Source organism: Lytechinus variegatus, chromosome 8 (assembly GCF_018143015.1).
Source record: "Lytechinus variegatus isolate NC3 chromosome 8, Lvar_3.0, whole genome shotgun sequence".
Lineage (NCBI taxonomy): Eukaryota > Metazoa > Echinodermata > Echinoidea > Temnopleuroida > Toxopneustidae > Lytechinus > Lytechinus variegatus.
The window spans coordinates 32,278,753-32,305,484 of NC_054747.1; the positions used below are offsets into that span (position 1 = coordinate 32,278,753).

Below are 26,732 nucleotides of genomic sequence, written 5' to 3' on the forward strand. Positions count from 1 at the left end.
AATCCAAATGATGTGTAAAGGTAAAACCGACGGACCCGTGACATAATAAGATATCGCTGTTCGCCCCGACATGCATCGGTAAGTTTACCTTTCCCATATGCCCTTTCCTACATTTTTATCATATTTTTCCATTCCACTCCAATTAAATGGCTTAAACCCCACCCGGTTCAAAACTTTTTTTTTTGTCACGTAGGTCTATAATAGCGGGCATAGTGGTCCAGAAGTAAAAATGCTTTTGACCTTTGACGCGCAATATCTATGTGCCCATGGATGGTATGTGCGCGCATATATTTTAGTTTATGTTGGTGAGGGTGTGTGAGTGCGTGTGTATTCATGTTCTGGGTGCGTGTGTGTGAGTATGGAAAAAAAAGTGAGGATAACGAGAGAGGGGGGGGGGGGAAGCTACTTCCGATACAACCCGACAGAGTCCAAATATATGGAGAGAAGCGAGATGAAACAGCAAATTTATGTATGGTTTTATTTGTGTGAGGGATGTGCGGTGCGCGCGCGCGTGTGTGTGGGGGAGGGGGATGTCTGTGCTTGAATGCCAATTAGAGCGTGTGGGTGTGTAAGGGTGTGTCTGCAATGGTACATGTAGACCAACTCCATTGAGTGTGGGTGAGGATTTGTGGGTGGTGTGTGGTTGTGAATGTGTGCGTCTGCAGTGGAGTGTAGAGTATTTTATTTTTACTTTCTATACAACAAAAAAGGACAAAATAAAGCAGAAATCACTTTCCATCATTGTGCATGTATAGTTTAGGGGGAGAAAATGATTACAGAAAAAAAGGCGGTGGAAATTTTGGTTTACAAAGAGGTACAAACTTCAATGCACAGGATGATGTTGGAATAATGTTTGAAGGGGAGGTTTGTTACACGCATAAATGTACATGTAATAAACGCCCACAAATGTGATAACAACTACAAATGTAATAACACTTTAACAACAAATGTGATAACGCCCACAAATGTAAAAACACTTTACCCACATATGTAATAATTTCACCCACAAATGTAATGATGACTTTACCCACAAGTGATATGAATTTAAAGGGATTTTGGGCGAACGTGTTCTAAACTAAAACTCAATAGTAATGCGTTCATATAGTGACCAGATTGTATAAAACATTTAAACAATCTTCCAAATAAAGATCCCAACATTAATTATTCTTAATATTGAATAACATGGAAGTATAGCGTAGTCTTTCATTCAGACCCATATACTTCAAATAGCAAGTAAAAATGATAAATGTTAATAAAAAAGACCCTCACTATCTTATTAATGTTAAATAGCATGGAAATGTAGCGTAGTCTTTCATCCAGACCCACATCTTTCAAATAGCAAATTATTAATAAAAATGATAAATAATGATAATAATAATAAACAAAGATCCACGATCCTATTTATGTTGAAAAACATGGAAATATAGCGTATTTCCTCCAGACCTAGGTATAAGAAATCATTAAAAACAAAACAACAACAAAAACAAAGACCCTGCAATCTCAGAAACATTGAATAGCATGAAAATATGTTGTAGTCTTTGCTCTAGACCCAGTTATTTCAAAATAGTAAATAAAAAGAACAATAAAAACCAACAAACGATATTAACAAAGACCCCACAATACATTAAAGTTGAATAACTTGAAAATATGTCGTAGTCTTGCCTCAAGACCTAGTTTTTATAAACAACGAATCATAAAAAAGATAGATAATAATAAAACAAAGATCCCACAATCCTATTGATGTTGACTAACATGGAAATATACACAGTCTTTCCCCCAGACCCAAATATTTCGATTAAAAAAATCATAAAATACATATAATATTTTTTTTAAAAGGCCCACAATCTTATTGATGTTGAATATCATGGAAATACAGTGTAAAGTTTTCCCCAGCCCTACTTATTTCAAAATTACTAATCATTTTAAAAGGACCCCCTATCTTATTAATGCTGAATAACTTCTTCTAATTCTCTCTTGTGTTGAGTTGGCAACCAGTCAGAAAATGACTGTTTTTGCCTCTGCTTTGATTTGGATCCTTCTTTGTGGGGATGGAAATTACTTTCTCTTCGGCATCATTTTTCCTATTTTACTTTCTTTTCTTTCCTTCCCATTTTTTTTTATTTTTCTCTCTTGTTTTTTCTGTGAATATTTTTTTCTTTGTCTTTTCTTTTTCCCACCTCTTTTCTTTTAGTTTCGTTTTTCTGTTTTCTTTATTTTCTTATGCTTTTCCTTTTTTTCTTGTTCTTTCCTTTTCTTACTTTTTTCTTTTTTTATCTAATTCTTTTCTCTATCTTTATTTTCCTCTCTTCTTTTATTTCTCTTTTTCTTTTTTCCCCTTTTTCTCGTCTTTTAACATGGGGAAATGGCGTAGTCTTTCCCCCAGATCCAATTATTTCAAAATAACAATCATAAAAATCTAAGACCCAACTACCCTTCAAACTAAATTAAGTTTTTTTCTATTCCAAACCTTGTCATTTTCAATTATAAGACATATGAAATCTTTATATCTAAGACTTTATGCCTGTTCAGCACGATTAAATTGATTGGGAGCATTTCATCAACATTTATACTGTTTTGGTGCTGTTGTATTGTTATTCATAATATATTAACTTGGTGTGGCTGAAAGACTACGCTATATTTCCGTGTTATTCAACATTATTATGCGGTCTCTATACTGGTATTTGAATTATTTATAATTTTGAAATAACTCGGTTTGGAGGAAACACTATGCTATATTTCCATGTTATTCAATATTGCCAAGAGTGTAGGGTCTATTATTATTTTTTATAATGATTTTTTTCGGTAATGGATGATGGACTACACTTTATTTTCATGTTGTTCAACATTAATAAGATTGTGTAGTCTTTTTTAAAGATTTGCTGAACGCTTTAAACAACCTGGGTCCGCAAAAATGTCTTTGTGCTATATGAACACATTACTATTGGGATTTAGTTTTTAGTTTTAAGTATCTGGGTCTGGAGAAAAGACTACGCTTGATTCTCATTTTATTTCATAAGAATATCATTATGGTATCTTAGTTTGGACTTATATTATATTTTTTTTAAATAACCCGGTCTGGAAAAAAAGACATTGCATTTTTCGCTATATGAACACAATACTAAAATGTTTTAGTTTTGAGTAACCGGGTCTGGACAAAATACTACGCTTGATTCTCAGTATACTCTTAGCGCATATATTCTCAATATCGCCATATAAGTAAAAAGGACATTTATTCCACAAGTTTCAATTAACTTGGTCTGGAGAACTAAGTTCGGTTTTTATTCCACTGGAATATCATTATGGTATCTTAGTTTAGACTTACATTATAATTTTTGAAATAACCGGGTCAGGAAAAAAAAAGACGTTGCACTTTTGCGCTATATGAACGTAGGATTTTAGTTGAGAACGGATTCGTCCAAAATCTCTTCAAATTTATTACATTTGTGGGTAAAGTCATTATCACATTTGTGGGGGATAAAAAATATTTCATTTGTGGGTAAAGTGTTGTTACATTTGTGGGCGTTGTTACATTTGTGGGTGTTATTACATTTGTAGGTGTAACAAAGGTTTAACTTGAGAAGTAATACAAACCGAAGCTTTCTACTAATTCTTTATTTCCAAACTAATGCTAGTAAATATATACAATGCGTAGGAATATATAATAATCACATTATGATTTTATATTTACATGTATTATTGTTTTAAGTGAAAAATAAGAACCTGATAATTGCGATATGAACATGGAAAATGTGGGGATATGAATGATAAAAAACATGAATTGTGATTATGGCATTCAACAAACCACGCCTCAGCCTCTATCAATGATCAATGTAGCCCCGAATTTATAATGCCTGCAAATTGGAGGTCTGTGGAGTGTGAAAAGTTCTGGTCAAAAAATAAAAATTTCACATTCATTTGTACTTATAGATGAAAAATTGTGCAGTATTTATATATTTTGAACTATCTCCTTCATAGGACAATGGACAGAACCAACCCTCCTTTCTCCCACAACTGGTATGTACTCCTGTTCCCTATTATTTAATCAATTCATACTTTATCGAAGATTGCAAATCACATGCCACGCTTTTCAATATATTGCACAGATAGTCAATTTTTCTTTATCAGTGGAAAGGGATACAAATTTTTCTCTTATGCAATATTGCATATCAGATAAGTTTTTATCTAGTTTATATTTCTTTGTATTAACAAGGGTGTGTTTGAAGCTCCCGAGAATCATGCTTGCATGGAAACGAAAACAATTAAATTGATATACATTTGTACTTCAAAAGGATATCAAGGCAAACCATTGGCATTGGAAGGGTGTTTTTTTTCTTCGAAATGTGGTGCTGGTTTTGAAAAAGAAAATAACAAGCAAATTTTTTTTTCACTTCAAAGTTGAGGTGCTTTTGGTCAAATTTCACTAGTTGAGCATGCCGTGATAACTTCGAGGGTTGCCGCATACGGTATTCCAGCACCCCCAGCAACTCCGCTTAAAATGAAAATGGGAAAAAAAATATTTGAACACATTACGATTTAGTCGTGAAAAGTATGCCCTTGGTTATTACTTTTCTTGCGGCGGCAAGGCCCGTAAATTTCTTAAAAGGAACTCGAAAGCGAGGGAGCAAATCGACCGAGCTCGTCACGGGAGCCCTTTAGGATCTCCTGAATTGACATTTATGCTATCTTCCGTTGTAAAAACGTATTTTTTTTTATATTTACCCGCAGCATACAATCATGGAATCGTTTCTGTTTTAGTCCATTTCATTATAGCATGAGCCGTAACAGAGTTAGCCTATTATCTAGGCGGAGGCTGCAGTTATTGTCTTTGCTTCACATTGTTTCAACTATGCATAGTGGCTGCGTTAGCCAATACACTCTGTCTGCCCAATCAATATTCATGTATTCATCTCGTCCTTTCACGTGTTGTGGAACCGGGATCCGTACCCGGCAGCTGTTATTCCCCACTTTTCGCTGTGCCAACTCAGACGGACTTTGCGACGGTGTATTGATTTTGGAAGACTTTTGGGTCCGTCGTCATGGTCGTAAAACACTGTCCTGCAATGCAAACTGTGTTACATGAGAATTGTTTTCGTTTCGCAACTCCAACGGAAGGATTCAATCTGCGTTTTTGTGTGCAAAATTCTGGTTGCTACTATGGTAAAAGCGATATATCTGATTTAGGACGACTTTCCAGAGCCACATTTGGTTCCTTCTTGAGCTCCAGAGGCCACCCGGGGGCCCAATGCCATTGACGAGTGGATACCAGGCGCGGCCATGCGTAAAAAGCGAAAGAGTGGTCAAGTACGTTACGTATTAATAGGCCAAATGTAACGTTATAAGGGTGTCAAAAACGATGTCTAAAATACTTAAAAATTTATACATTTCCAGTACTTGTAGGATTACAGGAGCCAAGTACTTGTTAAGAGATGCATTTTCATTTTCTGGAAAAGACATGCTTCCCTTGTTTATGGTGTTTTTTAAAAACCCCATGATCGCTCCTGGTATCCACTTGTCAATGGAAGTGATCCCCCGAAAATTCGAATCTAATCCCCCATTTCGGGGGAGAGTAAAACATAATGCTCATTACGTTGTGTGCTAGAGGCATATAGATGAATTTTGCACACGAAAAGCAGATCTATAGCGCCATTTTCATTTTCTGTACTAGATTTAACCCAGATTATCAAAGAGAGATATTTTACATTGTACTTAAACCGATAAATAGTTGTACAGTTACTCATATCAGCAGGCAACCGGTTCCACTCTTTAATACAAGATGTTATGAAAGAATTCAAGGAAACATAGTTCTTACATAAGGTCGGTGGATGAGGTTTTGTTCACGTGTATTGTAATTATGTATTTGGGAGTTAATCGGGAACATGTCTTTAAAGTGGCAAATTTGTGGACAAAAACGAAGATTAAACATGAAAATCAACCGATTAAATGCAACTAACTCATCAAGTGGAAGCAACTTTAAGTGAAGGAATAAGGGTTTACTATGATGTCTGGAAGTTGAATTGGTGATGAGCCTCAAAATTTTCTTCTGTAAAACTTTTAGTTTGTCAATGCAAGTCTTAAAAGTATTGCCCCATGCAACTTTGCAGTAGGTCAGTTGGGGAAGCACAATCCTGGTATATAAGGTTTTTAAAATAACCTCAGGTAAAACACATCTTAATCTACACCTCGAGAAACCTTTGTACACACTGACTCTAAGTGGGGTTTCCAAGTCAAATGCTCATCGATAATTACTCATAGAAATTGAACATGCTCGCTACGAGCAACATTGTGGCCTCCAACATCAAGATTATCCACAGTTTCTGGAATACTTTTGCCTCTTGATCAAAAAATAATACATTTTGTTTTCTTAAAATTCATCAAAGTTTATTACAACAGAACCAAGCTAGTTTATGACGTTTCGACCAGCGTGTTCTGATAGTCATCAGGAAAGATGACGACCAGAACACGCTGCTATTCTCTCAAAAAATTTGCTTACGATAGCTGTCCACTGCATTTTGTATTATATGTATGTCTATGTAAATTATTCTATTATGTAATCGTCACAATTTGTAATTCTTTCATTTCATTTTGTATTTCTTTGTGCATGTATGCATTATGATTACTGTGTTTCATATATTGAATTTTCAATAAATGCAGAAACACCTTCCAAAAAAATTATTTATTGATTCTCTCGATTGACTTTTATTTTTATGAACAGGTTCAACTATACCCCCGTTGACAATTGGTATGTATTAGTTTCGACATTTTATTAATTTAATTTACAGTTTTTGTGTATTTAATTTGTTCGACAACTGAATCAAATCATTAGAATGGGGACCATAAACCAATATAGACTGTTTAGGAATTGATATTTGGCGATATGGAATGTGGACTGCACATATTGACATATAGCAAGATGTCTTATCTAAATATTTTATGAAGAAGTCATTTTGCACTTTTCGAATTTTTTACATACAAGTATTTTCCCTTCACAACGATAGAATAAAACATGGATAGACATGCAAATCTGTATTAAACCCTAGGCATAAAAATCCCCAAATTCAGGTTCAAACGTACATCCGTCACCAAATATTCCATTTTACCTGTCATCCAAAATTAATAAATAAATTGGACATGGCAAGTTATATGTAACATTATGACATGCAAATATCAATGTCGCTTAAATGCTTATTTGCCAACAATATGCGATTATTATTTGGTATTTAAGATGATAGGGTCCAAAGTCGGTTTATTATTTTTTTTCCTGGATTCCAGACGATGTGTCGAGTCCAAAAATTATTTCAAAAGTTCCTCTTTCGATGATCGGTCGTTTTTTCTGATATTCCCCTTTCCATCTTAATATTACAACAAAATAACAGTGCACCTCCGAATAGAATATTTCCAGATTGATGACGTTATTTATACCTCTTATTGCCACTATTTTATTAGTAGTAGTACTATTAATATTATTATATCCATTGATATTATCATTAAGGAATTATACTGCAGACTTTAAATGAAATTAAAATACGTACCTTAATTTAACGTTGTAAAAAAGTTCGCTCGAAAATTAATGTTTTTGGTGCAGGAGAGGGTGGGAGCGGCAAAGGAAAACTGGTATAAATTTAGTATTACTGTATGAATATATTGTGGAAAGGTTTTTTTTTAACTTTAGAATAATCGTCTATTACAATTTTCGGGATATGTTTTGATGGAGGTTCGACAATTGCAAATTTGACCAATTTTTAAGGCTGAAAAAAAAAACGTATACCTGTATACACGGTATAAATGAGATGAATGCAGGGGTCAACATACAGTATCGCATACTGGGTTGAAGTGCGGACCTAGTACCTCTGGATCCATGGTAAATCTAAGGGCCTTTTTTACACATGAATCTTGAATCCTCGTTGTAATGATGAATGTAAGCGTTCATTATTCTAATCATGTTCTAATTTAGTTTCACACGTGTGGCTGATGATGTCATATCCCCAGTTGTTCCTTTGTATTTTATTATATGAAATTAGGTTCATTCAAAATTGTTCTCCCAAGAACTACAACAATTGGATAGACAACTGATTAAGTGCATTATTTATCTATTGCTGCAACTTATTTCATCATGATGGAGACACATCATTTACACATGTATGAAAAAAATGAAGCAATTATGATTTCATGTTATAAAATAAGAAAATGGAAAGAGGGGATGTGACATCATTAACCCCTAATGAATATTCATTACGATGTGCAGCCTGTTTTCACAAAATATCGAAAAATTTTTAGATTCAATAACTTCGTTATTTGTTATCCGACTTTCATATTTTTTGTCGGCAGTTTGCTCTGTGAATTTTTTTCCATTTATTTCGATATAAATATTTTAAGCCCGGACCATCCCCTTAATAGCAATTAAATTTGTAAAAACTGTTTTAACCTCTGGTGAGGAACCTTGCTCACCAATCATAGACCACACCCGACCTATGTACTCCGCCTGGATTTCCCTCTCATTCCTCTTCAGGAATAGTTGTCTTAGCCATCCTTCTGTTAGCTTCAATCATCATCAACATTGTACAGCTCATACTTCCAGTGAGAAAAAATATTCCAGGTGATTATTATTCATCAGTTCCTTTAAAATGTTTAAAATGAGAATGCAAAAGTTGATTTACACCTTCAAGAAAGGGGACAACCTTAAAGGTGTATCTCCAAATGTGCTCTCAGTATTTGTAAAGGCGCACAGTTGAACTTTTTTACAAGATTATATGCCCTATAAACCTTATGATGAATAATAAATATTTTATTGCAACATACAGGCTATAACAATTACAATTCCATAAATCCAAGCTGTAAACCTTTTGTTTAGGAGGGGGTGAACTACTGTTTAATCCCCGTCCAACTTGAAACGTATGACGTCATGTATTTTACGCCCATGAACAATAACGAATACTGAGAGTATCATAAAAGACATAGCAAACATGTTTTTTCTCCTCTGATACCTGTATGGTGTATTATCACGTATATAAGGTGGGTTGGTTACTAGTTTTTACCAGATTTCCTCTCGATGCTAACATTTTGTAAAAAACCTCTCTTCCGTAATTTATATTTATTTTATGGAAAAATTGGAACTGAAAACCTATAGTGAAGGTATATTTATCTTTAACATCTTAACCTCGAGTAATAAATCTTTTTCACATCTCAGCTTACACGTGGCTTCATTTCATTTCCTTATAACTCTTTGGCAAATATTGTCTATTTACATTTACTATTTTATTTATTAGAGTTCGATAAGTCAAAGAAGAATGACAAAGGGTAAGTGGAAGGGGGAAGGGGTATTAATCACACGCCCAAATACACCCATCAATCCAACATCCCCTCTCGCATTATACTGTATACAAATCCTCATTACCACAAACTGTTTCACACAGACACATCCTCAACTCTCCCCACATGTAAATATACACACGCACACCCATCTACACATTTTTATAATAACAAACACCCTCGCACCCTCTTTCTCACATTTACAAGCGTTCATGTACACAAACTTATGAACCTTTAACACACATGCACGCACACATAGCTACCTTATCAAACGTACACCCACACGCGCATTTCCACATCCTGCCACGCCCACACTCAAACCCCAAAACCTCAACACTCACACACCATCAAACTCTCAGAAACTGGTAGGACACAACCGAATATCTACCCTCACACATATCTATATACTATTTTCAAATACCAAACCACTCAAAGCACCGAACACAATTGTAACTATATACCCTTCACCTCAACATACCTGTCAGCATTAATACAAGTGCATCCAATTGCAACTTTGCAATTTTACCAAGGTGCATGTATACATGGTATATAACGTGCAACATAAAGACAAAAGGATAATTTCATTTTAGGAAATATATATTTTAATGCTCAGTATAAATCCCATTTCAAATATCTGATCTTCTAATGATATTTAGTATATGATAGAATTTCAGATTTTGGTTCACTAGCTACTAATGTATTATTGAGTTTGCTCGTTTCTACTCTTGCCTAATCATCATATTTGGAAAATGTACTACGTATTCATCATATTGTAATTTTTGTAGTTTCAAGTTATTTTTTAATCCCATTCATAGCAACAATTTTTTTATACAAGCTCTAAGATAGATAATCGCTATCGGTAATATCTATTGATCAATGTTTCACTGATTGTGCAGGAATGTTGTTAGTGCCATGAAATCCATTTGAATAGGCGTAAGTAACTATGAAATTAAATCATCTTGGAGTCTTTCCTTATCGATGTAAAACAATCAATTATTTAAAAATTATTTTATTATTTTTAAAATAATACTTTCCTTGTACAGAGATGAAGTAAATACACAACAGGAGGGGAATGATAACGTGGCCTATGAGATGATTCAAAGCGGAGATCGAGGTGAAAAATTATGCAAGAATGTTTCTAATTTTCTTTTCTCTATAATTATGCATATCACGGATCATATTTCATATCAGATATACGGCTATAGTTTTCAATAACATCTTTTCCATCTGCGACATAGTGCCGTAGCTTTGCAACATCCTCATAATTCAAAATCATCACATTTACTGATGAATATGATGCTAATTCCAAATTGTAAAACCTAAATAGCTAACATACACATAAACGGTTTCTCTTGTATTTTTTGTGTGAATGCTAATAATATAAACACAGCATTTATTGTGCGCCATCTATCTAGTAAACTATTACGAGGCGAGGAGTGATACAAGAAAAAATATGTTTGCCTGTCTGGAGGTATGGTCAGATCAAATTACAGTAACATATTCAACCAAAGTAAAAAGAAACGAGAAAGGGTTTTGAATACTTTGTAAATGTTTAAAGCGATCCAATTGTTCGAATCCTCAATGGAAGGTCATTCCAGAGAGAGAGAGAGAGAGAGAGAGCTGAAGAGGAACTGTTGAATTTTGCAATGCTTAATCTCTAATCTGTTGCATGAACATCACATTCTATATACTAGAGCACGATAAACCTACGTTCATCATAATTACCTTTGTTTTATTTCAGATGGATTTGATGTTTTGATTATGGCAGTAAGTGTTCTGACTCAATTTCTTTTACGTTTCTTAAAACAATGCAGCATACACAGCGTTAAAACTTGGTGCTACCCACTCCTTCGTCATTGCCCATGAAAACTTGACATTCTTTACCAGACTCGGTTCGATTGGACGGGGTGACTTCGGCGTGGTATGGAAAGGAGACCTCCGCTCAAACCAAAAACATCTTGATGTTGCTATCAGGCAAATACCAGGTAATAGTGTACGTAATTCACTTATTCAAGCATTTTTAATGAATATGACGGAAATTCGAACTTTTTAAGATCATGCTTGATTTGTCATCACAATAAAAAAATGAATATCCTAATTAACGAATAATAGTAGGATGTCATTCAGGACATGTAGATAATGTAGATTGGAAAGTGATTCACTAGAAATTGGTTAAATTGTTTTCATACGACTAGTAGAGTCGGGTTCTCTTGGATGCAACTAACATGCCTAACATGAGGAGGAGGGTAGGGGTACGCAAATGAGGTACATGTACATGCCCACAATTTAAAAAGTGTTCATTATTATTATCTTGTTACTTCACCAGAAATTGGTCATGGGAAAATAATCCTTGAATTTATATATATTTTTTTAAGTGAATGTTAATGATATTATTTTTATGTACCATTATTAATAGATCGCGTGACAAAATCACTTCACGTACTTCAAGCCATCAAGGTACTTTACAAGCTATCGGATCAACCAAATATTGTAAGATGTCTAGGATATTGTAAAGAGCAAGGTACGTAAAGCCTCTTTAATGATATCGGAAATTAAAATACAAGAGGTTCTCTGTAAACGACAGTGAAATGTATCCTCTAGTTTAAACGATAGATATATCTAGGTCGTAAGTACTGTTTTGCATTGTGTTTTTACATGTAAGTCCCGGGGAGTCCGCAGTTTGAAAGAAAATGGCCAATTCCAGCTTTGGAAATGTCATTCAAAGTAATCATGAATTCTATAAATAAGATAAAGGGTAATAATGATAAATCATGAGTAATAGTAAAAATAAAAAAAAATTAAAAAAAATCCCCTCATTTTACGATCACAGAACCCCTTGAAATGATTTAGTGTTAGTCTGATTCAAGAAAAGCGAAGCACAGGACATAGTATTCCATTCTTCTCCTGCAATACTAAGGATTGTTTATTAAACATAAAGTCACGGAACATACCTTTCTGCAACGATCGTTTATATACATTCAATTTGTAGGAAGTATCCTGTATGATTTCATCTCAGGGGGTACACTACTTACCTATCTACAGACTTCAGGGGTGCAATCTCAACCTACGTACAGCAATCTCAAACCAAACGGTGTTCGTATTGATGAGGGTACCCTACTTAACTTGGCTTGGCAGGTTGCTAAAGGGATGCATTTCCTTGCTTCTAAGAAGGTAACATCATTTATTGGTATCCCTTAACAAAGGGAATCAGAGGTGAAACGGAAATTAGTTAGGATTAGAAATATAATTAACTTTCAAGTTTATGTTATTATCAATTCGGGAACCTTTCAGTTTCAAACAGTGGAAGGGTAACCCAAGAGACTTGTTCATTCTCAAACAATGAAAAAGATCCAAATAAAATAATACCCCCAATGACTCATAGATTTGGTTGTAATATTTTTTTTTTCCTTTTTATTCAGATCATCCATGGAGCTCTCTGCGCTCACAATGTGTTGCTAGGAGAAAGAAAACAATGCAAGATATCAGACTATGGACTTTCTTCATCGTTCTTCGGTGACGTAGCTGTAAGTGTGATGTGTTATGCCAAATAATAAGGAATGTTTATTTTGTAACTTCATTTAGAGCTCTTCTCCTATTTCTGAAGATAAACGCAAATATCTGGTATTTAATGTAACAAGGTTGGTATCTGAAGAATTGATCCTTTTGGTTTTATTACTCAGCCTGCAAATATACCAGATTTGCTGATTTTACATCATTATTCTTTGAAATTGTATACGTTAACTACAGATTGTAATTGGCAATCGATTGAATTATTGCTTTAACACGATAATTTGTATACCGTCACAGAAACCTACAAGATGGAGTTCACCAGAAACCATGGTAACGGGTGACCAAACAACAGAAGGAGACATCTGGTCTTTTGGTATCGTCTTGTGGGAAATTGTGACACTGGGTAAGAAAGGGTGTGCACGAAGTTATGTTTGTAAATGTGTAATGTCCGATTATTAAATCTTACATATCCATAGATAATGTTGTATATTAACGATGGTTGTTTTGAAGATGATAATAGTCACAGTACAATAATGATAATATGACTGTGCTGATAGGCTAAATGATACCAACGCAACGACAATTATCACATGAGTACTACACCACTGCCCTTATTTTCCTGCTTCAACTTTCAAATCCAATAAAAAAGCGACGGAAAAAATTAAATATCTCTATTCGTTTTCATCGGGAGTTAATAATTCAAATTTCTTCTTGAACTGAAACGCCGGGTGATGTCAAACATGTTAATATGCTTTAAAATTGATATGAATTAAGTTATTAAAATGAAAAGTAGACAGGAACGCACAAAGTTTTGATTGACTATGAGAAACGATATGTACTGGAATATTGCAATACATACATGATAAAGTAAAACTTTTACCTTTATTTCAGAGCACGAGCATTGTAACTTTCTTTATTCTGATAGGTGCAAGGCCATACCCAAATAAAACATTCGGCGCGGTTCAGACGGAGGTTGCTAATGGTTACCAGATGCCACGCCCTCGTCACTGTGCACAAGAAGTGTAATTTCAATAACATTCTTAATCTTTGATAGATTTTCCTCAAGCTTTCATCAATATAGTGGAAGAGCCGTGGTGTAGTTGTTCTGACTATCGCCCTGTAAACAGGGGGTCGTGTGTTTCAATTCCAACCGCGGTCTAGCGTCCTTTGGCAAGGCCTTAATCCACACTTTGCCACTCTCGACTCAGGTGCTAAATGTGTACCCGGTAGGATGTAAAAGATATTGTATGTTTGATTTTGCCAGCACCATAATGAGGCTGCGATGAATGCAAGGAATGATCCCCGGGGAGTGGAAATTGTGGACTCTTCGTGCGGGATTGAAATGAATCCATGACCAGGGTGATAGTATGCTGTAACGTGCTTTGAGCCATTCTGGGAAAAGCGGTTTATAAAAATTGGTTATTATTATTTTTATTATTTTATGATTTTTTTCTGGCATTTTTAAAACAAATTTTTCTTCAGGGTGACCTTCCCCTTTGATAATTACGGTGTTATAGGAACGTCAATTCGTTCCCTTTACAGGAGCAATCCCATAAGGTATGGACCTATGTACGTCCATGCATAAAGTGGTGTAATAAAAAAGAAGTGTTATAATATGAACAAAGACTGTTTAAATATCACATGAATTTAAGGATGGTGTAAATCTCTATTTGTGGCTCACAAATGATAACATGGACTATTATTGCATTGTGAATAAAGAACTGATATCTTATTTCACAGGTACTCGGTTATGACTGGATGTTGGGAGAAGGATCCTACAAAGAGGACCAACTTTGATCGGATCCTGAAAGATTTGGAAAGGATTCTAGAAAAGACTCATGTAAGCTTAAATTTTGATTCCACACAATTTGATCTCCTGCTGTGATACTGCTTGACTTTGCTGTTATCATGTTTATCAACCATAGGGCAACATACGATTGAAATCTATTGTTTTACCTGTATACTATACTATGCAGTCGCGTTAGAATAATTAAGCCATGCGACTTACTTCCCATATTCAATAGCCGAAATTAAATTTGGGTACCCGGTTGCCTCAGATTGCCCTCCCCCCGTAGATTTGTTATTTTTTTCTTCCCCTGTTTAATAATTTGTATCTGTAATAACGTTGTAATTTCAGTAAATATTGAAGTATTCAAAAATTTGATTATGAATTTGCTTGATGAAAAATGCTGAATACTATCTATTTATATCACATTGCTATTGGCTGATTGATAACGGACTTTAATTGTCTGTATCGTTCAATTTTCACAGAGCTACCTGTCACTTAATGACTTGGATGAGCAGTTGTATGCGTCTACCAGTGATATGTGAATTATACTTACCGCATCCATCGTGTAAGAATATCATCAAGAATGTATTCCTTACATAATTATAAGTGTGCCTGATCGTTGACGTACATTAATCATGTAAAAACGCTGGAAAAAAAGCCCGTCACTCTAACAAGCCGTTTACACTTTGAACTTTTTAGAAATTGTTTCAAAACTATTGTAAGGATAAATAATGAGAGATATATTGATATATCACATTTTTGGCTATTCGATAGACCTATACAGTGATTCAAGGGACCCTTTTCAGACTTTCCCGTCGATTTTGTTTCCTGACAAGCAACAGAATAAAGGTAAACACTCCAATCTCACCTCGACGAAAGAGAATGATGCCAACAACGTAATTTGCAAAATAGAGAATGTTTCGGTGTAACAATGAATGAATATCTCAATAGGATTCTCACACGTCTACAATATCTAATTCAGGAAGAGATGCTTGATGCTTATCGTGACCAAAATATACTTTACCAAGCTTTGCACTCAAATTGATTTATTATACAGTTATTTTACCACTTTTAAGTCATTTTAATCATATTAGGTTAATAGCTATTAATCTAATTTTTAACAGCTATTTGTAATACAGAAAAAACATTAAAAATTATAACCAAATGTTCCGAGAATGTATTTCTGACAAGTTAAATTTAAGCACCATTATTCACTCACTATCAATCTCGCAAAAAGTAACATTTCCAATTATCTAAGGTAAAATTAAGCTGATCATTAAACTCGCTATTTAATGTTGTAGTTGGTTATTGGAATAAGTTTTTTTATGTTAATGAAAATAAAACACGATCAAGTTCAATTGTAAGTAGTTGTAGAGCATTTCCCATTCGACATTTCTTCACATCAATCTATTCCTTACACAGTAAAAACGCTGTTTGATTTTTTATACAACGCTGTTTACTATATGAACCTTACAGTACCTATTTAAACGGTTTAAACAAGTGTTTAAAATCTTAAACAACAAAGTTTAATTTTCAGTATCGAATCTTCAATAAATTAAACATGATAGTTTAAACTTTTAAACAACTACTGTAAGGTTCATATAGTAAACAGCGTTGTATAAAATCTTAAACAGCGTTTTTACTGTGTACGTTCGATACAGTTTTTACCGTGTGATTATTTACTATTCGGATTATGTAGGCCTAGTATTTATTTCTTTCATTTGTTATGTTGAATGTAAATGGCAAATTATTGTTTTATTTTTGTATATCTACTTGTGCATATTTAATGCGAATAAAGAGAACATTGAATTGATTTGTAAAATGTGAGTACGTGCATATGTTGTGCGCGTGCGTGCCTGTATGTAATAAATGTACAGTATATATGCCGAACATGCACTTAAGCTTTGCTTTTTTACTTACCATGTTTCATATAGAGTCTGACTTTTCATTTGTATAATAATATTATGTTTTTGTATATTGCATATACAGTATATCATTATTAGTGAATTTTGAATATTTTTTTACGGATGACACCACATTTCGTACCGATAAAAAGTATACACTTTGAAAAATTCCCCCAAATTGAAAAAAGGAATTTTATTCACACTTATATTCAGGCATTGGTCTCATCAGTTATATGAAAGTAAACTTTTTTTTATATAATCTTTTGTTTGGGTCGAGTACTGTGGTTTGTGTATGTGTGTAGGGGATGGGGGTAGTGGCGCTCGAGGGAGTCTTTTGGCGAAGGACACAACATTTACTTTTAGAGGAAAAATGTATCTTCTAAGTTAAAAATCCATGCACTCTTCATGATTAATACTTACTTTTATTCATATAATAAATTTCCGCAAATTATTTTTCGTTGATTTTCTAAAAGTAGGTGTGCTCATACAAGCGAATTTTTTTGTTGAAATTCATAATGTCCTTCGCTTAAAGAGACCTGTATCAATATATAAAGATGCGGTAAGGAGCCCCAGGTTATTATAAATAAATAATTTTATAGTAGTATCCCATTTTATTATTTTTTTAATGAAATAGTACCCTACATTTCACTCTAAAAAAGGGTTTGCCCAATGTTGGGAAAAATGGGAACGTCTATGATGTGGTTCGGTAAAAAGATACCGAATATCTAATAAATTTTTCCCAATGTTGCGTTTAAATAGCCAAATATGGGGTAAAGGACACGACTCAGCAAACATGCATGTTCCCTTTCTACCCAATGGGTAAAACTTTACTCAGTGTTTTGGGGAGAAACCAACTTGATTTTGAACACTTTCCCTATCGATCTCGGAGTAGGATCTATGTTAGGGCTATTCATTTTCATATTTGTTAAAAGATCAATAAATATTCTCCTGCTATAAGACGTAATTCATACATGTATATGTAATACTGTAGTTATACATATGGTTGAGATACAGCAGTTTTAATCATGCTAATATGTAATCGAATGAACGCTAGATAATCAGTTGGTCAATCTGAATTACTGGATGATCAGAAATATACTAAGGTTAAGATACAAAAGCATTGTGTTTTGTGTTAGAATACATTTTAAAAACATTGTTGGGGTAAATATACGAATAAATGACCATTTGTTTTATCTTATAAAGTTACTGAAGAACTTATTGCAAAAACGAAAAACAAACTCAATAAACACAATGTAAGATGGCAAAACATAAACAAGTATTTTTCCATTGCATAAATTGTAACCACTGTAATATTTTGTGTAGTCGGTTTTTTGTGACTTTGTTTTCTCTTCTGTTCATGTTGTAGTGGTGTTTTTGATGTCATGTTAATACATGAAAATGTCATATTTTTTGGTTGCGCTATACCCGGCGATGCCGCCAGGATGACACTGGACCGTTGGGTATAACCGTACCCCCTTCTTCTTCGGTTAATGGATCGTCCTGTCGGCAGCGCTAGGATACAATTTCTTGTAAATTAAGATTATGTTGTATTTACTTATACAATTTTCATTTTGATTGAAGTGAAACGATATGTTTTGTATACTTTGATTATTTTTATGACGAATAAAAACTGCAAAGATAAAAAATGGTCATATTATCAATTATATGATAACTTTTTTAAAAAATGACAAATAAATTTTGCAAATGATTTGCCAGAATGTTTTATCACCTAATCTTGATAATGCTTATGTCATAACTTTCTACGACAGATTATTTAAACAATCGAAAAATGTGCAAAATACTGCAGTGAGCATTGTTCCCAAAATATTGACTTGGTCGGGTCTTTCTAATATAACAAGCCATGAAATGCTACACATAATTGTGTTTACGTTCTCTATATGTGTAGTGTCTGCAGTATAGACAGCCATGGACATCGTCTTACAAAGGGTTCTGATTGATCCGAACAGCAGTATCTATGGAAAGCCAGCAACACGGACAATATGCATATGTCCGGTAGAAGAAATATTATGACATTGATGGACTTCCATATAGTCTATGATGATGGATCAATCGAACCTCTTTGGAAGACAGACCCAGGTGTTGGTGTATGGAGAGAAGTAAACAAATTTTCACAGACTGTTATATTTAAATTTGAAGAAGATGGTCTGTTTCCATGCCTGTTCGGGTGACTATTATATTCCCAAAGGCAAATTTCACCCTGTCAAAAAGTTTATTTTGAATATAGCAGAAAAAATATATGAAGGTTTTGGGGAAATCTATCAAAGGTTAATTACAGCTTTCTATTATCATGAATTACAAAATTCAATGAAATATCATTTGCTTAAATAATTTTTTGATGGTTTATTGTATATACAGCATATTATAATAAAGGAAATTTATCAATATCAATATAGTATGATAAACAGGCAGCTGCTCCTATCTGACGTCATAATTCAAAAAACTTAAAATTCTAATTACTTTCTTGATTTTTTATTATCATTTTCCTGATATTTTTACAATAAAGTTTTCGTCATGGTGAATTTTGCCTTTAACACCTACATAAAAGTACATTCATATATCTATCCTGCGGGTGAAGTAAGTCTATACTTAAAATATGTGTCGACGCAGGTTCAAAGATTAACATTGCAGCGCTGTTAACCATTTATACCCAAACCTAATTGGAATTGCCCATCTATAATAGATCTACACTATACCATCATTACCCGGTTTGAAGTACCCCCTCATTCAGTGAAATCTGGATCAATTCTCTCCATCTTTCTCTATCAACTACTGGTTTTGCTATTTACTCCTTCACCAGGTAAGGATAGCAGGTTCAGTGTGTGTGTATTTGAGTTTTGTCAGACGTGTATCAATGAGATACGATTATTTACGTCTGGATCGACCTTTAATGTCACCATCCGATAGACGTGACCAGGGCTCGAACCTCTGCATCAATTTGTAACATCCACACATAGCTAGGATCACAGGCGCACGCCACAACGCCCAGTTCAGCATTTAAGTACGTATAGTAGACATTGTCATAAAATAATCTAGGAACAGTGAGAAACACGTGTTCCTCGGACGACGATTGCTACAATTTAACAGTTCCCTTATATAAGCAAATGAGTTTGAGAATACACGAATTTCGTATTGTATTTCACCGTATATGCATCAAAATAGTAATACCATGTATACGTTTCCGATGAATTGTCACCTTGCTCCTGGAGGAAGTAGGGTACTCTAAAATGATTCAGCGTCCTGATTTCTTTATAATTGTTTGTTCATACGAGGTTTCTCTTTTCAGCACATGGATATCAAGTCTTTCCCGCTCACCGGTATAAGCAGTGATAAAATGTATTATATCCTTCATTATTTAAGCTTTTTTAAAATTCATTATTTTTATCACAGTAAAAGAAGTAATTATGGATATAAAAAGTTTTTTGACATATTTATTGAGTGTCTAAATATTTCGACATGATTTTCGTGTTCGTCGAATGAGGAATAGGGTCTGTAATCATCTATTTTGGATAAAATGTTATGCCAATGCCAAGTTCTTTTTTTATAACTTCGAGAACATTGGGTCAGATGCATAGAAAGTAGCAATTGCTTTAAACACGAGCAAAATATCACGTCTTAGTAATTGCTTTATTTCGTATGCATAACGCTTTGTTTGCGCTTAAACAATTTTCTTGCCTTCTGGCTTCAGAAAGAAGCTATTTGAACAATGGGCAATTCCATAAAATATGTACCTCCGTCCCCTATATGAGGGAGCTTCATGAAATGTCTCTGATTACTTGTTCTTTTGAAAGTCCCCCCCCCCCCCAAAAAAAAAAAAAAAAAAGTTAGGGGGTTCTGAATCTCTGCGTAAAAAGTGAGTTAAAAAAAGAAAAAAAAATCCTCCCCTCTGCGTACGCCCCTGATTAATTAACTTATATATCTGTAGTTGGCATTCAGTTTGAACTTACTCGGGGAATGAATGTACATGTCGGCTTCTTACATCTCCGGGTTCTCAGGTACAAAAGCATGATTAGAAATATCCAAACGCCCCAATCAAGTAAACGTTCAAGCTGCTCTAATGTAGCTTGAAAAAAGTAAAATACTTAAACGCACAAGCAAAAGGTTCGCTTTATGAATATGTTTTTTAAGCAATTCCTTAACCATCAACTAGATAAAATTGCTAGTTTGTCATGTATCTGACAGATTGTTTGTCCCAACCGATTTAAGAAGCAATTACGAAAATACTGTTGATATATGTTGAAGGAATAGATAATATTTAGAATATCAGTTTTCACTTGTCTTTTATACCTATGCATGTTTTTTTCCAAGAAGAATCATCGACAAGGGATGAGAAAAGGTCCAAAGTCATTGGAAACCCATAAATAATTTGATAATGATGGCACCTTTCACGGCTTTCCGAGTTTATACAGCCATTCTGCTTGTTTACGGTAATTTGTTTTCATTTAGTGTATTTATCATAATTATGACCCTTCTGATCTTCTATGCTAAGAGATTATCTTCCTTTATTTTTCATTAAACATACAGACATTGAGATTTAAAATGTTCGAAATATAAAATTGACAGCCATATTTTGCTTAATCCTTTAGTGAGATAGTGAATTTGTTCATTATATATTTATTTAATATTATTTTGGGGGGTATTACTCGAACGGGTGGAAAAAAAAACATTTTGGACAGGATGGTTTTCGGTTTTGGCTGGACAGCACGTAAGGTGCTTGATGATATTTTTTTGTATATATCATATTTATTTGTCCCTTTAATCATGTATGTTTATATGGTATATGAATGAACGGATAAATAAATCATTTAATGTACGCGTTAATTAAATTCTTTGTTATGATTACTATTATTTTTTATCATTACCAATAATATTACTTTTGGGTTTATTTAATTTCAAATATCTTATGAGTGATTGATTTTACTTAAGTTATTTCTGTTATCTATTTATTTTTATAGGAGGTGTTACTATACTAACAAACTCATGTTAGGTCTTTGATGAAGAAAATTTCCATGTAAAAGTCCGTTGCGATAATGTTATAAGTTTGCAGTCGTTGGTAAGGGAATATTTTTTAAAGAAAGAGTGACAGAGATAGACAAAGGGAGAAAGAATAGATAATTATGATGGGGGATGATCGGGAAATGCATGGGTTTAGCATGGTGTACAAGTTCAAAGAATGATTTTCTAATTCTGCAGACATACATAGTCAAGTGATCCCGCCTCCGTCAATGGTTGTTCGAATTGGAGATGATGTATCATTGACCTGTACTTCTTCAGAGAGCGCCCCAACATTTAAATGGACTTTCGCATCAGATGATGTTTCATCCCAGCTATTATACTTTGGGGATATAGACAGGGCACCTCAAGCAAGATACAGTAACATAGTGCTACGAAGAGGTACTGATATTCATACGTCAATTTTAGGAATCAATGCTATTCAACTTGAAGAGGAAGGACGGTATCAATGTACTACTACAACAGCATCATCAACACCTCCTGCCACAGTAGTGGCTGTGAAAGGTAAGGAAGGACGCATGTATAAAATCTTTGAAGACCATTTCGTAACCCTTACTTTATTTCATTTTTTTCAATTTTCATTTCTTTTTATTTTATTTCGATTTAGAACATAATACAAAGTAATATAAGCAAGACAAATTAAATTCTTTGTTATGATTACTATTATTTTTTATCATTACCAATAATATTACTTTTGGGTTTATTTAATTTCAAATATCTTATGAGTGATTGATTTTACTTAAGTTATTTCTGTTATCTATTTATTTTTATAGGAGGTGTTACTATACTAACAAACTCATGTTAGGTCTTTGATGAAGAAAATTTCCATGTAAAAGTCCGTTGCGATAATGTTATAAGTTTGCAGTCGTTGGTAAGGGAATATTTTTTAAAGAAAGAGTGACAGAGATAGACAAAGGGAGAAAGAATAGATAATTATGATGGGGGATGATCGGGAAATGCATGGGTTTAGCATGGTGTACAAGTTCAAAGAATGATTTTCTAATTCTGCAGACATACATAGTCAAGTGATCCCGCCTCCGTCAATGGTTGTTCGAATTGGAGATGATGTATCATTGACCTGTACTTCTTCAGAGAGCGCCCCAACATTTAAATGGACTTTCGCATCAGATGATGTTTCATCCCAGCTATTATACTTTGGGGATATAGACAGGGCACCTCAAGCAAGATACAGTAACATAGTGCTACGAAGAGGTACTGATATTCATACGTCAATTTTAGGAATCAATGCTATTCAACTTGAAGAGGAAGGACGGTATCAATGTACTACTACAACAGCATCATCAACACCTCCTGCCACAGTAGTGGCTGTGAAAGGTAAGGAAGGACGCATGTATAAAATCTTTGAAGACCATTTCGTAACCCTTACTTTATTTCATTTTTTTCAATTTTCATTTCTTTTTATTTTATTTCGATTTAGAACATAATACAAAGTAATATAAGCAATACAAATCAAGTACATTTTTACAGAAGGGCATTCTTACTTCATAAAACAGAAAAAAAGTATAATACAAGCATATAAATGGAAATGAGGGGATACACTAAAAAGCAAAGCTTGTAAAGTGTGGATCCCCTTGGAAATAAAGAAATTGTAGTTGACTTATTCTTATATGTGTACATGCATGTGTAACAGGAAAGAAAAAGAGAACAAAAAAGAAATCATATTGGTGCAAACATAATTACTGAACAAATGCAAAGCTTTTCACACAAAGAGGTCTTCGTTATAAATATCATTTTTAAAAACTGAAACATCCTTTTCAAAGGTGTCCAAACTTCCCAGTTTATTACACATGTCAAGACGGGCATGGTTATCGATCCGCTCAATCACAAACAAGCTCCAGGAAAATTTAAATGACTGGGACAGTTAAACAGCCATACGCACCCCGCCCCCTGGGATGTCCTGGTAAACGGGGGATAGTCTGAACCTTTGGTTTGAACTCAGTGTGTGCCTGTATCTCACTCAGGGCATTTTCAAACGTGAAACTTAATGATGATTGCTGTTGTAATTGTCACTGTGATTCTAATGACGTTCTAGTTTGGTTTCGCACGTGATACACATTCGTCATTAGTCTTATTTTCCACTAGAATCATCACTCAAATTACCATTTTTTACCGTGTGAAAGAGCGGTCAGTCAGACATAGAACACGGTGTTCACATTATCGCCCGCTTATCCCCCGCTAATCTGTTAGTGGCTGTAACATTGTTCCCGAACTTCCAGTAACTTTTTTTTTATTTTGTTTCTTTAGTTTCTTTGTGGTCAAAAAAATCACTGTCAAGGACATTTGTGATAACATAACCGGGAAGGTCTTTCTTTATGACTTTGGTTTATCAAACTAATTGATTTTAGGGGCTATAGAATCTTTGTGATTGAACTATCTCTTCATTGAATTTGCTTATATAGTAAAGAAAACTGAAGCGGACCCGTGTAAAACTTTTTTTAGAGAGAGAGAGAGAGGAATTTGTGCGGTGTCCTTGTAAAATTTGATAGGTTTCTTTGGGAGCCCTTTTTTTATTCCATAGAAAGTCCACGTGGTGGATCAATGTTGATAAAAAGAAGGTTTACACTTTCTGCTTTATTCCAAGAAAAGTTACGTACAGCCTTTGTATCTTTCACGCAAGAATGATCAAACACAATTTAAGGGAGGGATACCAAACAGTCACTTGACTGGCGTATCTGGGTTTCAAAAAGAAAACCACAATTTTAAAAAGTTCAGCATCTGCTCTTTGACTTGATAATTCAGTTACAGAAATGTTAAATAAAAAGTTCTTGTAACTTGAAAAAATGCTTGAATTTTAATAATTTCATAAAATGAAAAGGTTTTACAGGCTAGCGCTCAGACTCACTCGACACTCCGTTTTGCTGACGACCAGCCATGCATTAAATCCTCTGTTACCCGTGCGAATAGCTTCTCTGGGAAATAGGTGGAAACACTTTTTTCAGTGAAATTATGGAAATACAAGCATTGTTTCGAGATAATAGAACTTTTCTCTTTACTCATAGCCATGTTAAATACAGAATCAGAAAATCACTTCTGGAAACAAGATATTTTTTCTCTAAAATGAAATACTATTTGAAAAGGTAGTCAACCTACTTATACACTTAAAACGGGAAAATTGTAACCTCGAAAGCGAAATAACAAGAGCTTTTATGTGGATATATTACTTTGATAAATATTTTTATGAAGTAACCTCTTTCAGTTAATTGAAATATTTTAAGCGGATTTTTCAATTACAACATTCACGATGAACGCAAAACTTTTCAACGTATAAAAATACATGGTTAGATATGTACAAAATTTGGTGATATTGAATTTCAGAAACGTAAATGTAAGAGAATGCTTAATCGTTGCACTCTGCGCTAGAGGCTTGATATATCTGTAATAGTTACGATGAAATACTGCATGTTCATGAAAGTTATGACAATACATGTATACAAACTTGAGAACGGTCAATGTAAAGTTGATGTGCATCGATCCCTGTAAAGCTATTGCTTGTCTCCTATATTTCAAATCCGAGGAGATTCCAAAGTCCGTTTATTGTTTATTCAGACTCAGCATTAACACAGCCTCATATTTTCAAAGAACAGTTCTGCTTTGATAATTTCTATTATTCAGCGAATCCTCTATACATGAATATAAATGTTGGTACTGTATAGTGTAAGATTTCTACTGAAATGACGTTTGAAATTACCTTACTATCACTGCTGCTTTAACTGAAATCCGACTTCGGGAAGTTCGTCGTATCAAACTCCAACCACAAACATGTAAACTTAGTTATTGGTCTCCTAGCAGATGGCCTCGGATCGGCGAACAGCCTCGTCATCTCGTGGCTGAATTCAATAGGGCTATTATCAATTTTCTTCTTATGCCCCGATGGACTTATTCCCATTTCATGTATGCAATATTTTGCAAGTTTTCAAATAAAAGGAGATTCAAAAACAATTCATCGAATCATTCAGAGTGGTGTTATAGACGAAGACATTGTGCGAAATGTGTATAGCTTAACCAGAAATAAATGTTAAAATATTTAGGCTAAGTGTTTACTAGACTAGGCATATACCATGCGCATGATGTGGGATAAAGCCACGATGTGGGTGTAGACTAGTATTTATTTTTAATGTTTTTAAAGCTTTCTGTCACAAGACAAGCAAATCGGCACAATCAATATTACATACTATTACATACATTGTACATCAATATTATATACATCCTGTACTTATTGAATCGTTATATGTCTACATGTGGCAGGAGTGAGCATTGAAACGCGATCCTGTAAACAATGTGTTGAAGGAGGTAAGTCGGTGCCAATTTTACAGAAAGGCTTTGAATAACAGTAGGTGATCTGTGATTAAATAAGAGCGTGGAATGTTTCAAACGACCATTTCTTTTAAGATGAATGTTGCATCATTATTATTTTGTAATGTTTTCTCCGCACACTACTCACTAGGTAACCACGGTAACAAAAATATATAAAATTTAATACCTAGGCACCACGGTCGAATCCTCACCGTCTGGTCTGAGTTTTGGAGACTATATAGGGATTGCTGTCTTAGTCATCCTTCTAGTTGCTTCCATCATCATCATCATTGTTCAGTTCATACTGCTAAGGAGGACTATAAAACGGGGTGATTGTTATTCATCAACTCTTATTTAAATAGCTAAATTGAGAATGCAAAAGAAGATAAAGTAATGCAGTTTTGATATTTTACATATGTGCTACCTGACTACATAGAAGAAGTAAAACTTGCCAAGTGACATTTCAAAGAATATCATTTTTTAAATTTTTCTTGATCGGATGAGCTCAAAAAACGTTGCACAGTCAAGGCCTGAGGGTACATAACAAAGTCACAGTGGGAGTAAATTCAAATACACAATTAAATACTAATTTGTACCGTGATTATAAATTGCAAATTTGAAGATATTTTACATAGTGTATGCCCTATAAATCTTTGTGAGAACATTTTTTTTTATTGCAACACATATAGCCTGTAAATCAAAGCGGTTGACCTGTTATTCAGAGGGTGATCTATTGTCTCGTCCCCGCCATAGAATGACGTTATGTACTTACGTCCATGAACAAAAATTAATACCGAGAAGTTCATAAAAAAGTAGCATGCATGAGTAAATATATGACTGCTTTCCTCTGATACCTTTTTCGTGTTTCTTTTATCTAA

The 26,732-nt window shown here is 34.1% G+C and overlaps 2 protein-coding genes across 4 annotated transcripts; both read left to right on the plus strand.

The window, feature by feature from the left end:
• The first annotated feature begins 67 nt into the window (after positions 1-67).
• LOC121420364 (tyrosine-protein kinase receptor Tie-1-like) lies at positions 68-16,056 on the plus strand. 3 transcript variants are annotated; one of them, XM_041614966.1, is made up of 14 exons: positions 68-78; positions 3,976-4,014; positions 6,713-6,739; positions 8,507-8,593; positions 9,264-9,294; positions 10,350-10,420; positions 11,121-11,291; positions 11,723-11,827; positions 12,296-12,477; positions 12,726-12,830; positions 13,114-13,219; positions 13,742-13,838; positions 14,557-14,656; positions 15,088-16,054. In XM_041614966.1, the coding sequence occupies exons 6-14, from the start codon at positions 10,399-10,401 to the stop codon at positions 15,145-15,147; spliced, it is 948 nt and encodes a 315-aa protein (XP_041470900.1). In that variant the 5' UTR covers positions 68-78; positions 3,976-4,014; positions 6,713-6,739; positions 8,507-8,593; positions 9,264-9,294; positions 10,350-10,398; the 3' UTR covers positions 15,148-16,054. The 3 variants fall into 3 exon arrangements, with proteins under 3 accessions (XP_041470900.1, XP_041470899.1, XP_041470901.1); XM_041614965.1 differs by lacking the exon at positions 9,264-9,294 and having other exon boundaries at positions 15,088-16,056; XM_041614967.1 differs by lacking the exons at positions 9,264-9,294; positions 10,350-10,420 and having other exon boundaries at positions 15,088-16,056.
• Positions 16,057-20,851: 4,795 nt separating this feature from the next.
• Positions 20,852-26,287, plus strand: LOC121420366. Its single transcript, XM_041614969.1, has 4 exons — positions 20,852-20,954; positions 21,721-22,044; positions 22,552-22,875; positions 26,046-26,287. The coding sequence occupies exons 1-4, from the start codon at positions 20,900-20,902 to the stop codon at positions 26,210-26,212; spliced, it is 870 nt and encodes a 289-aa protein (XP_041470903.1). The 5' UTR covers positions 20,852-20,899; the 3' UTR covers positions 26,213-26,287.
• The last annotated feature ends 445 nt before the right edge of the window (positions 26,288-26,732 follow it).

Excerpts from the sequence above, each read along its gene's own strand:
- LOC121420364 (XM_041614965.1), top strand. Across the intron at positions 12,478-12,725 it reads ATTTCCTTGCTTCTAAGAAG|ATCATCCATGGAGCTCTCTG; the intron begins GTAACATCATTT and ends CTTTTTATTCAG. Across the intron at positions 13,220-13,741 it reads GTGGGAAATTGTGACACTGG|GTGCAAGGCCATACCCAAAT; the intron begins GTAAGAAAGGGT and ends TTATTCTGATAG.
- LOC121420366 (XM_041614969.1), top strand. The coding sequence starts at position 20,900 with ATGATGGCACCTTTCACGGCTTTCCGAGTTTATACAGCCATTCTGCTT. Across the intron at positions 20,955-21,720 it reads AGCCATTCTGCTTGTTTACG|ACATACATAGTCAAGTGATC; the intron begins GTAATTTGTTTT and ends CTAATTCTGCAG. Across the intron at positions 22,045-22,551 it reads CACAGTAGTGGCTGTGAAAG|ACATACATAGTCAAGTGATC; the intron begins GTAAGGAAGGAC and ends CTAATTCTGCAG.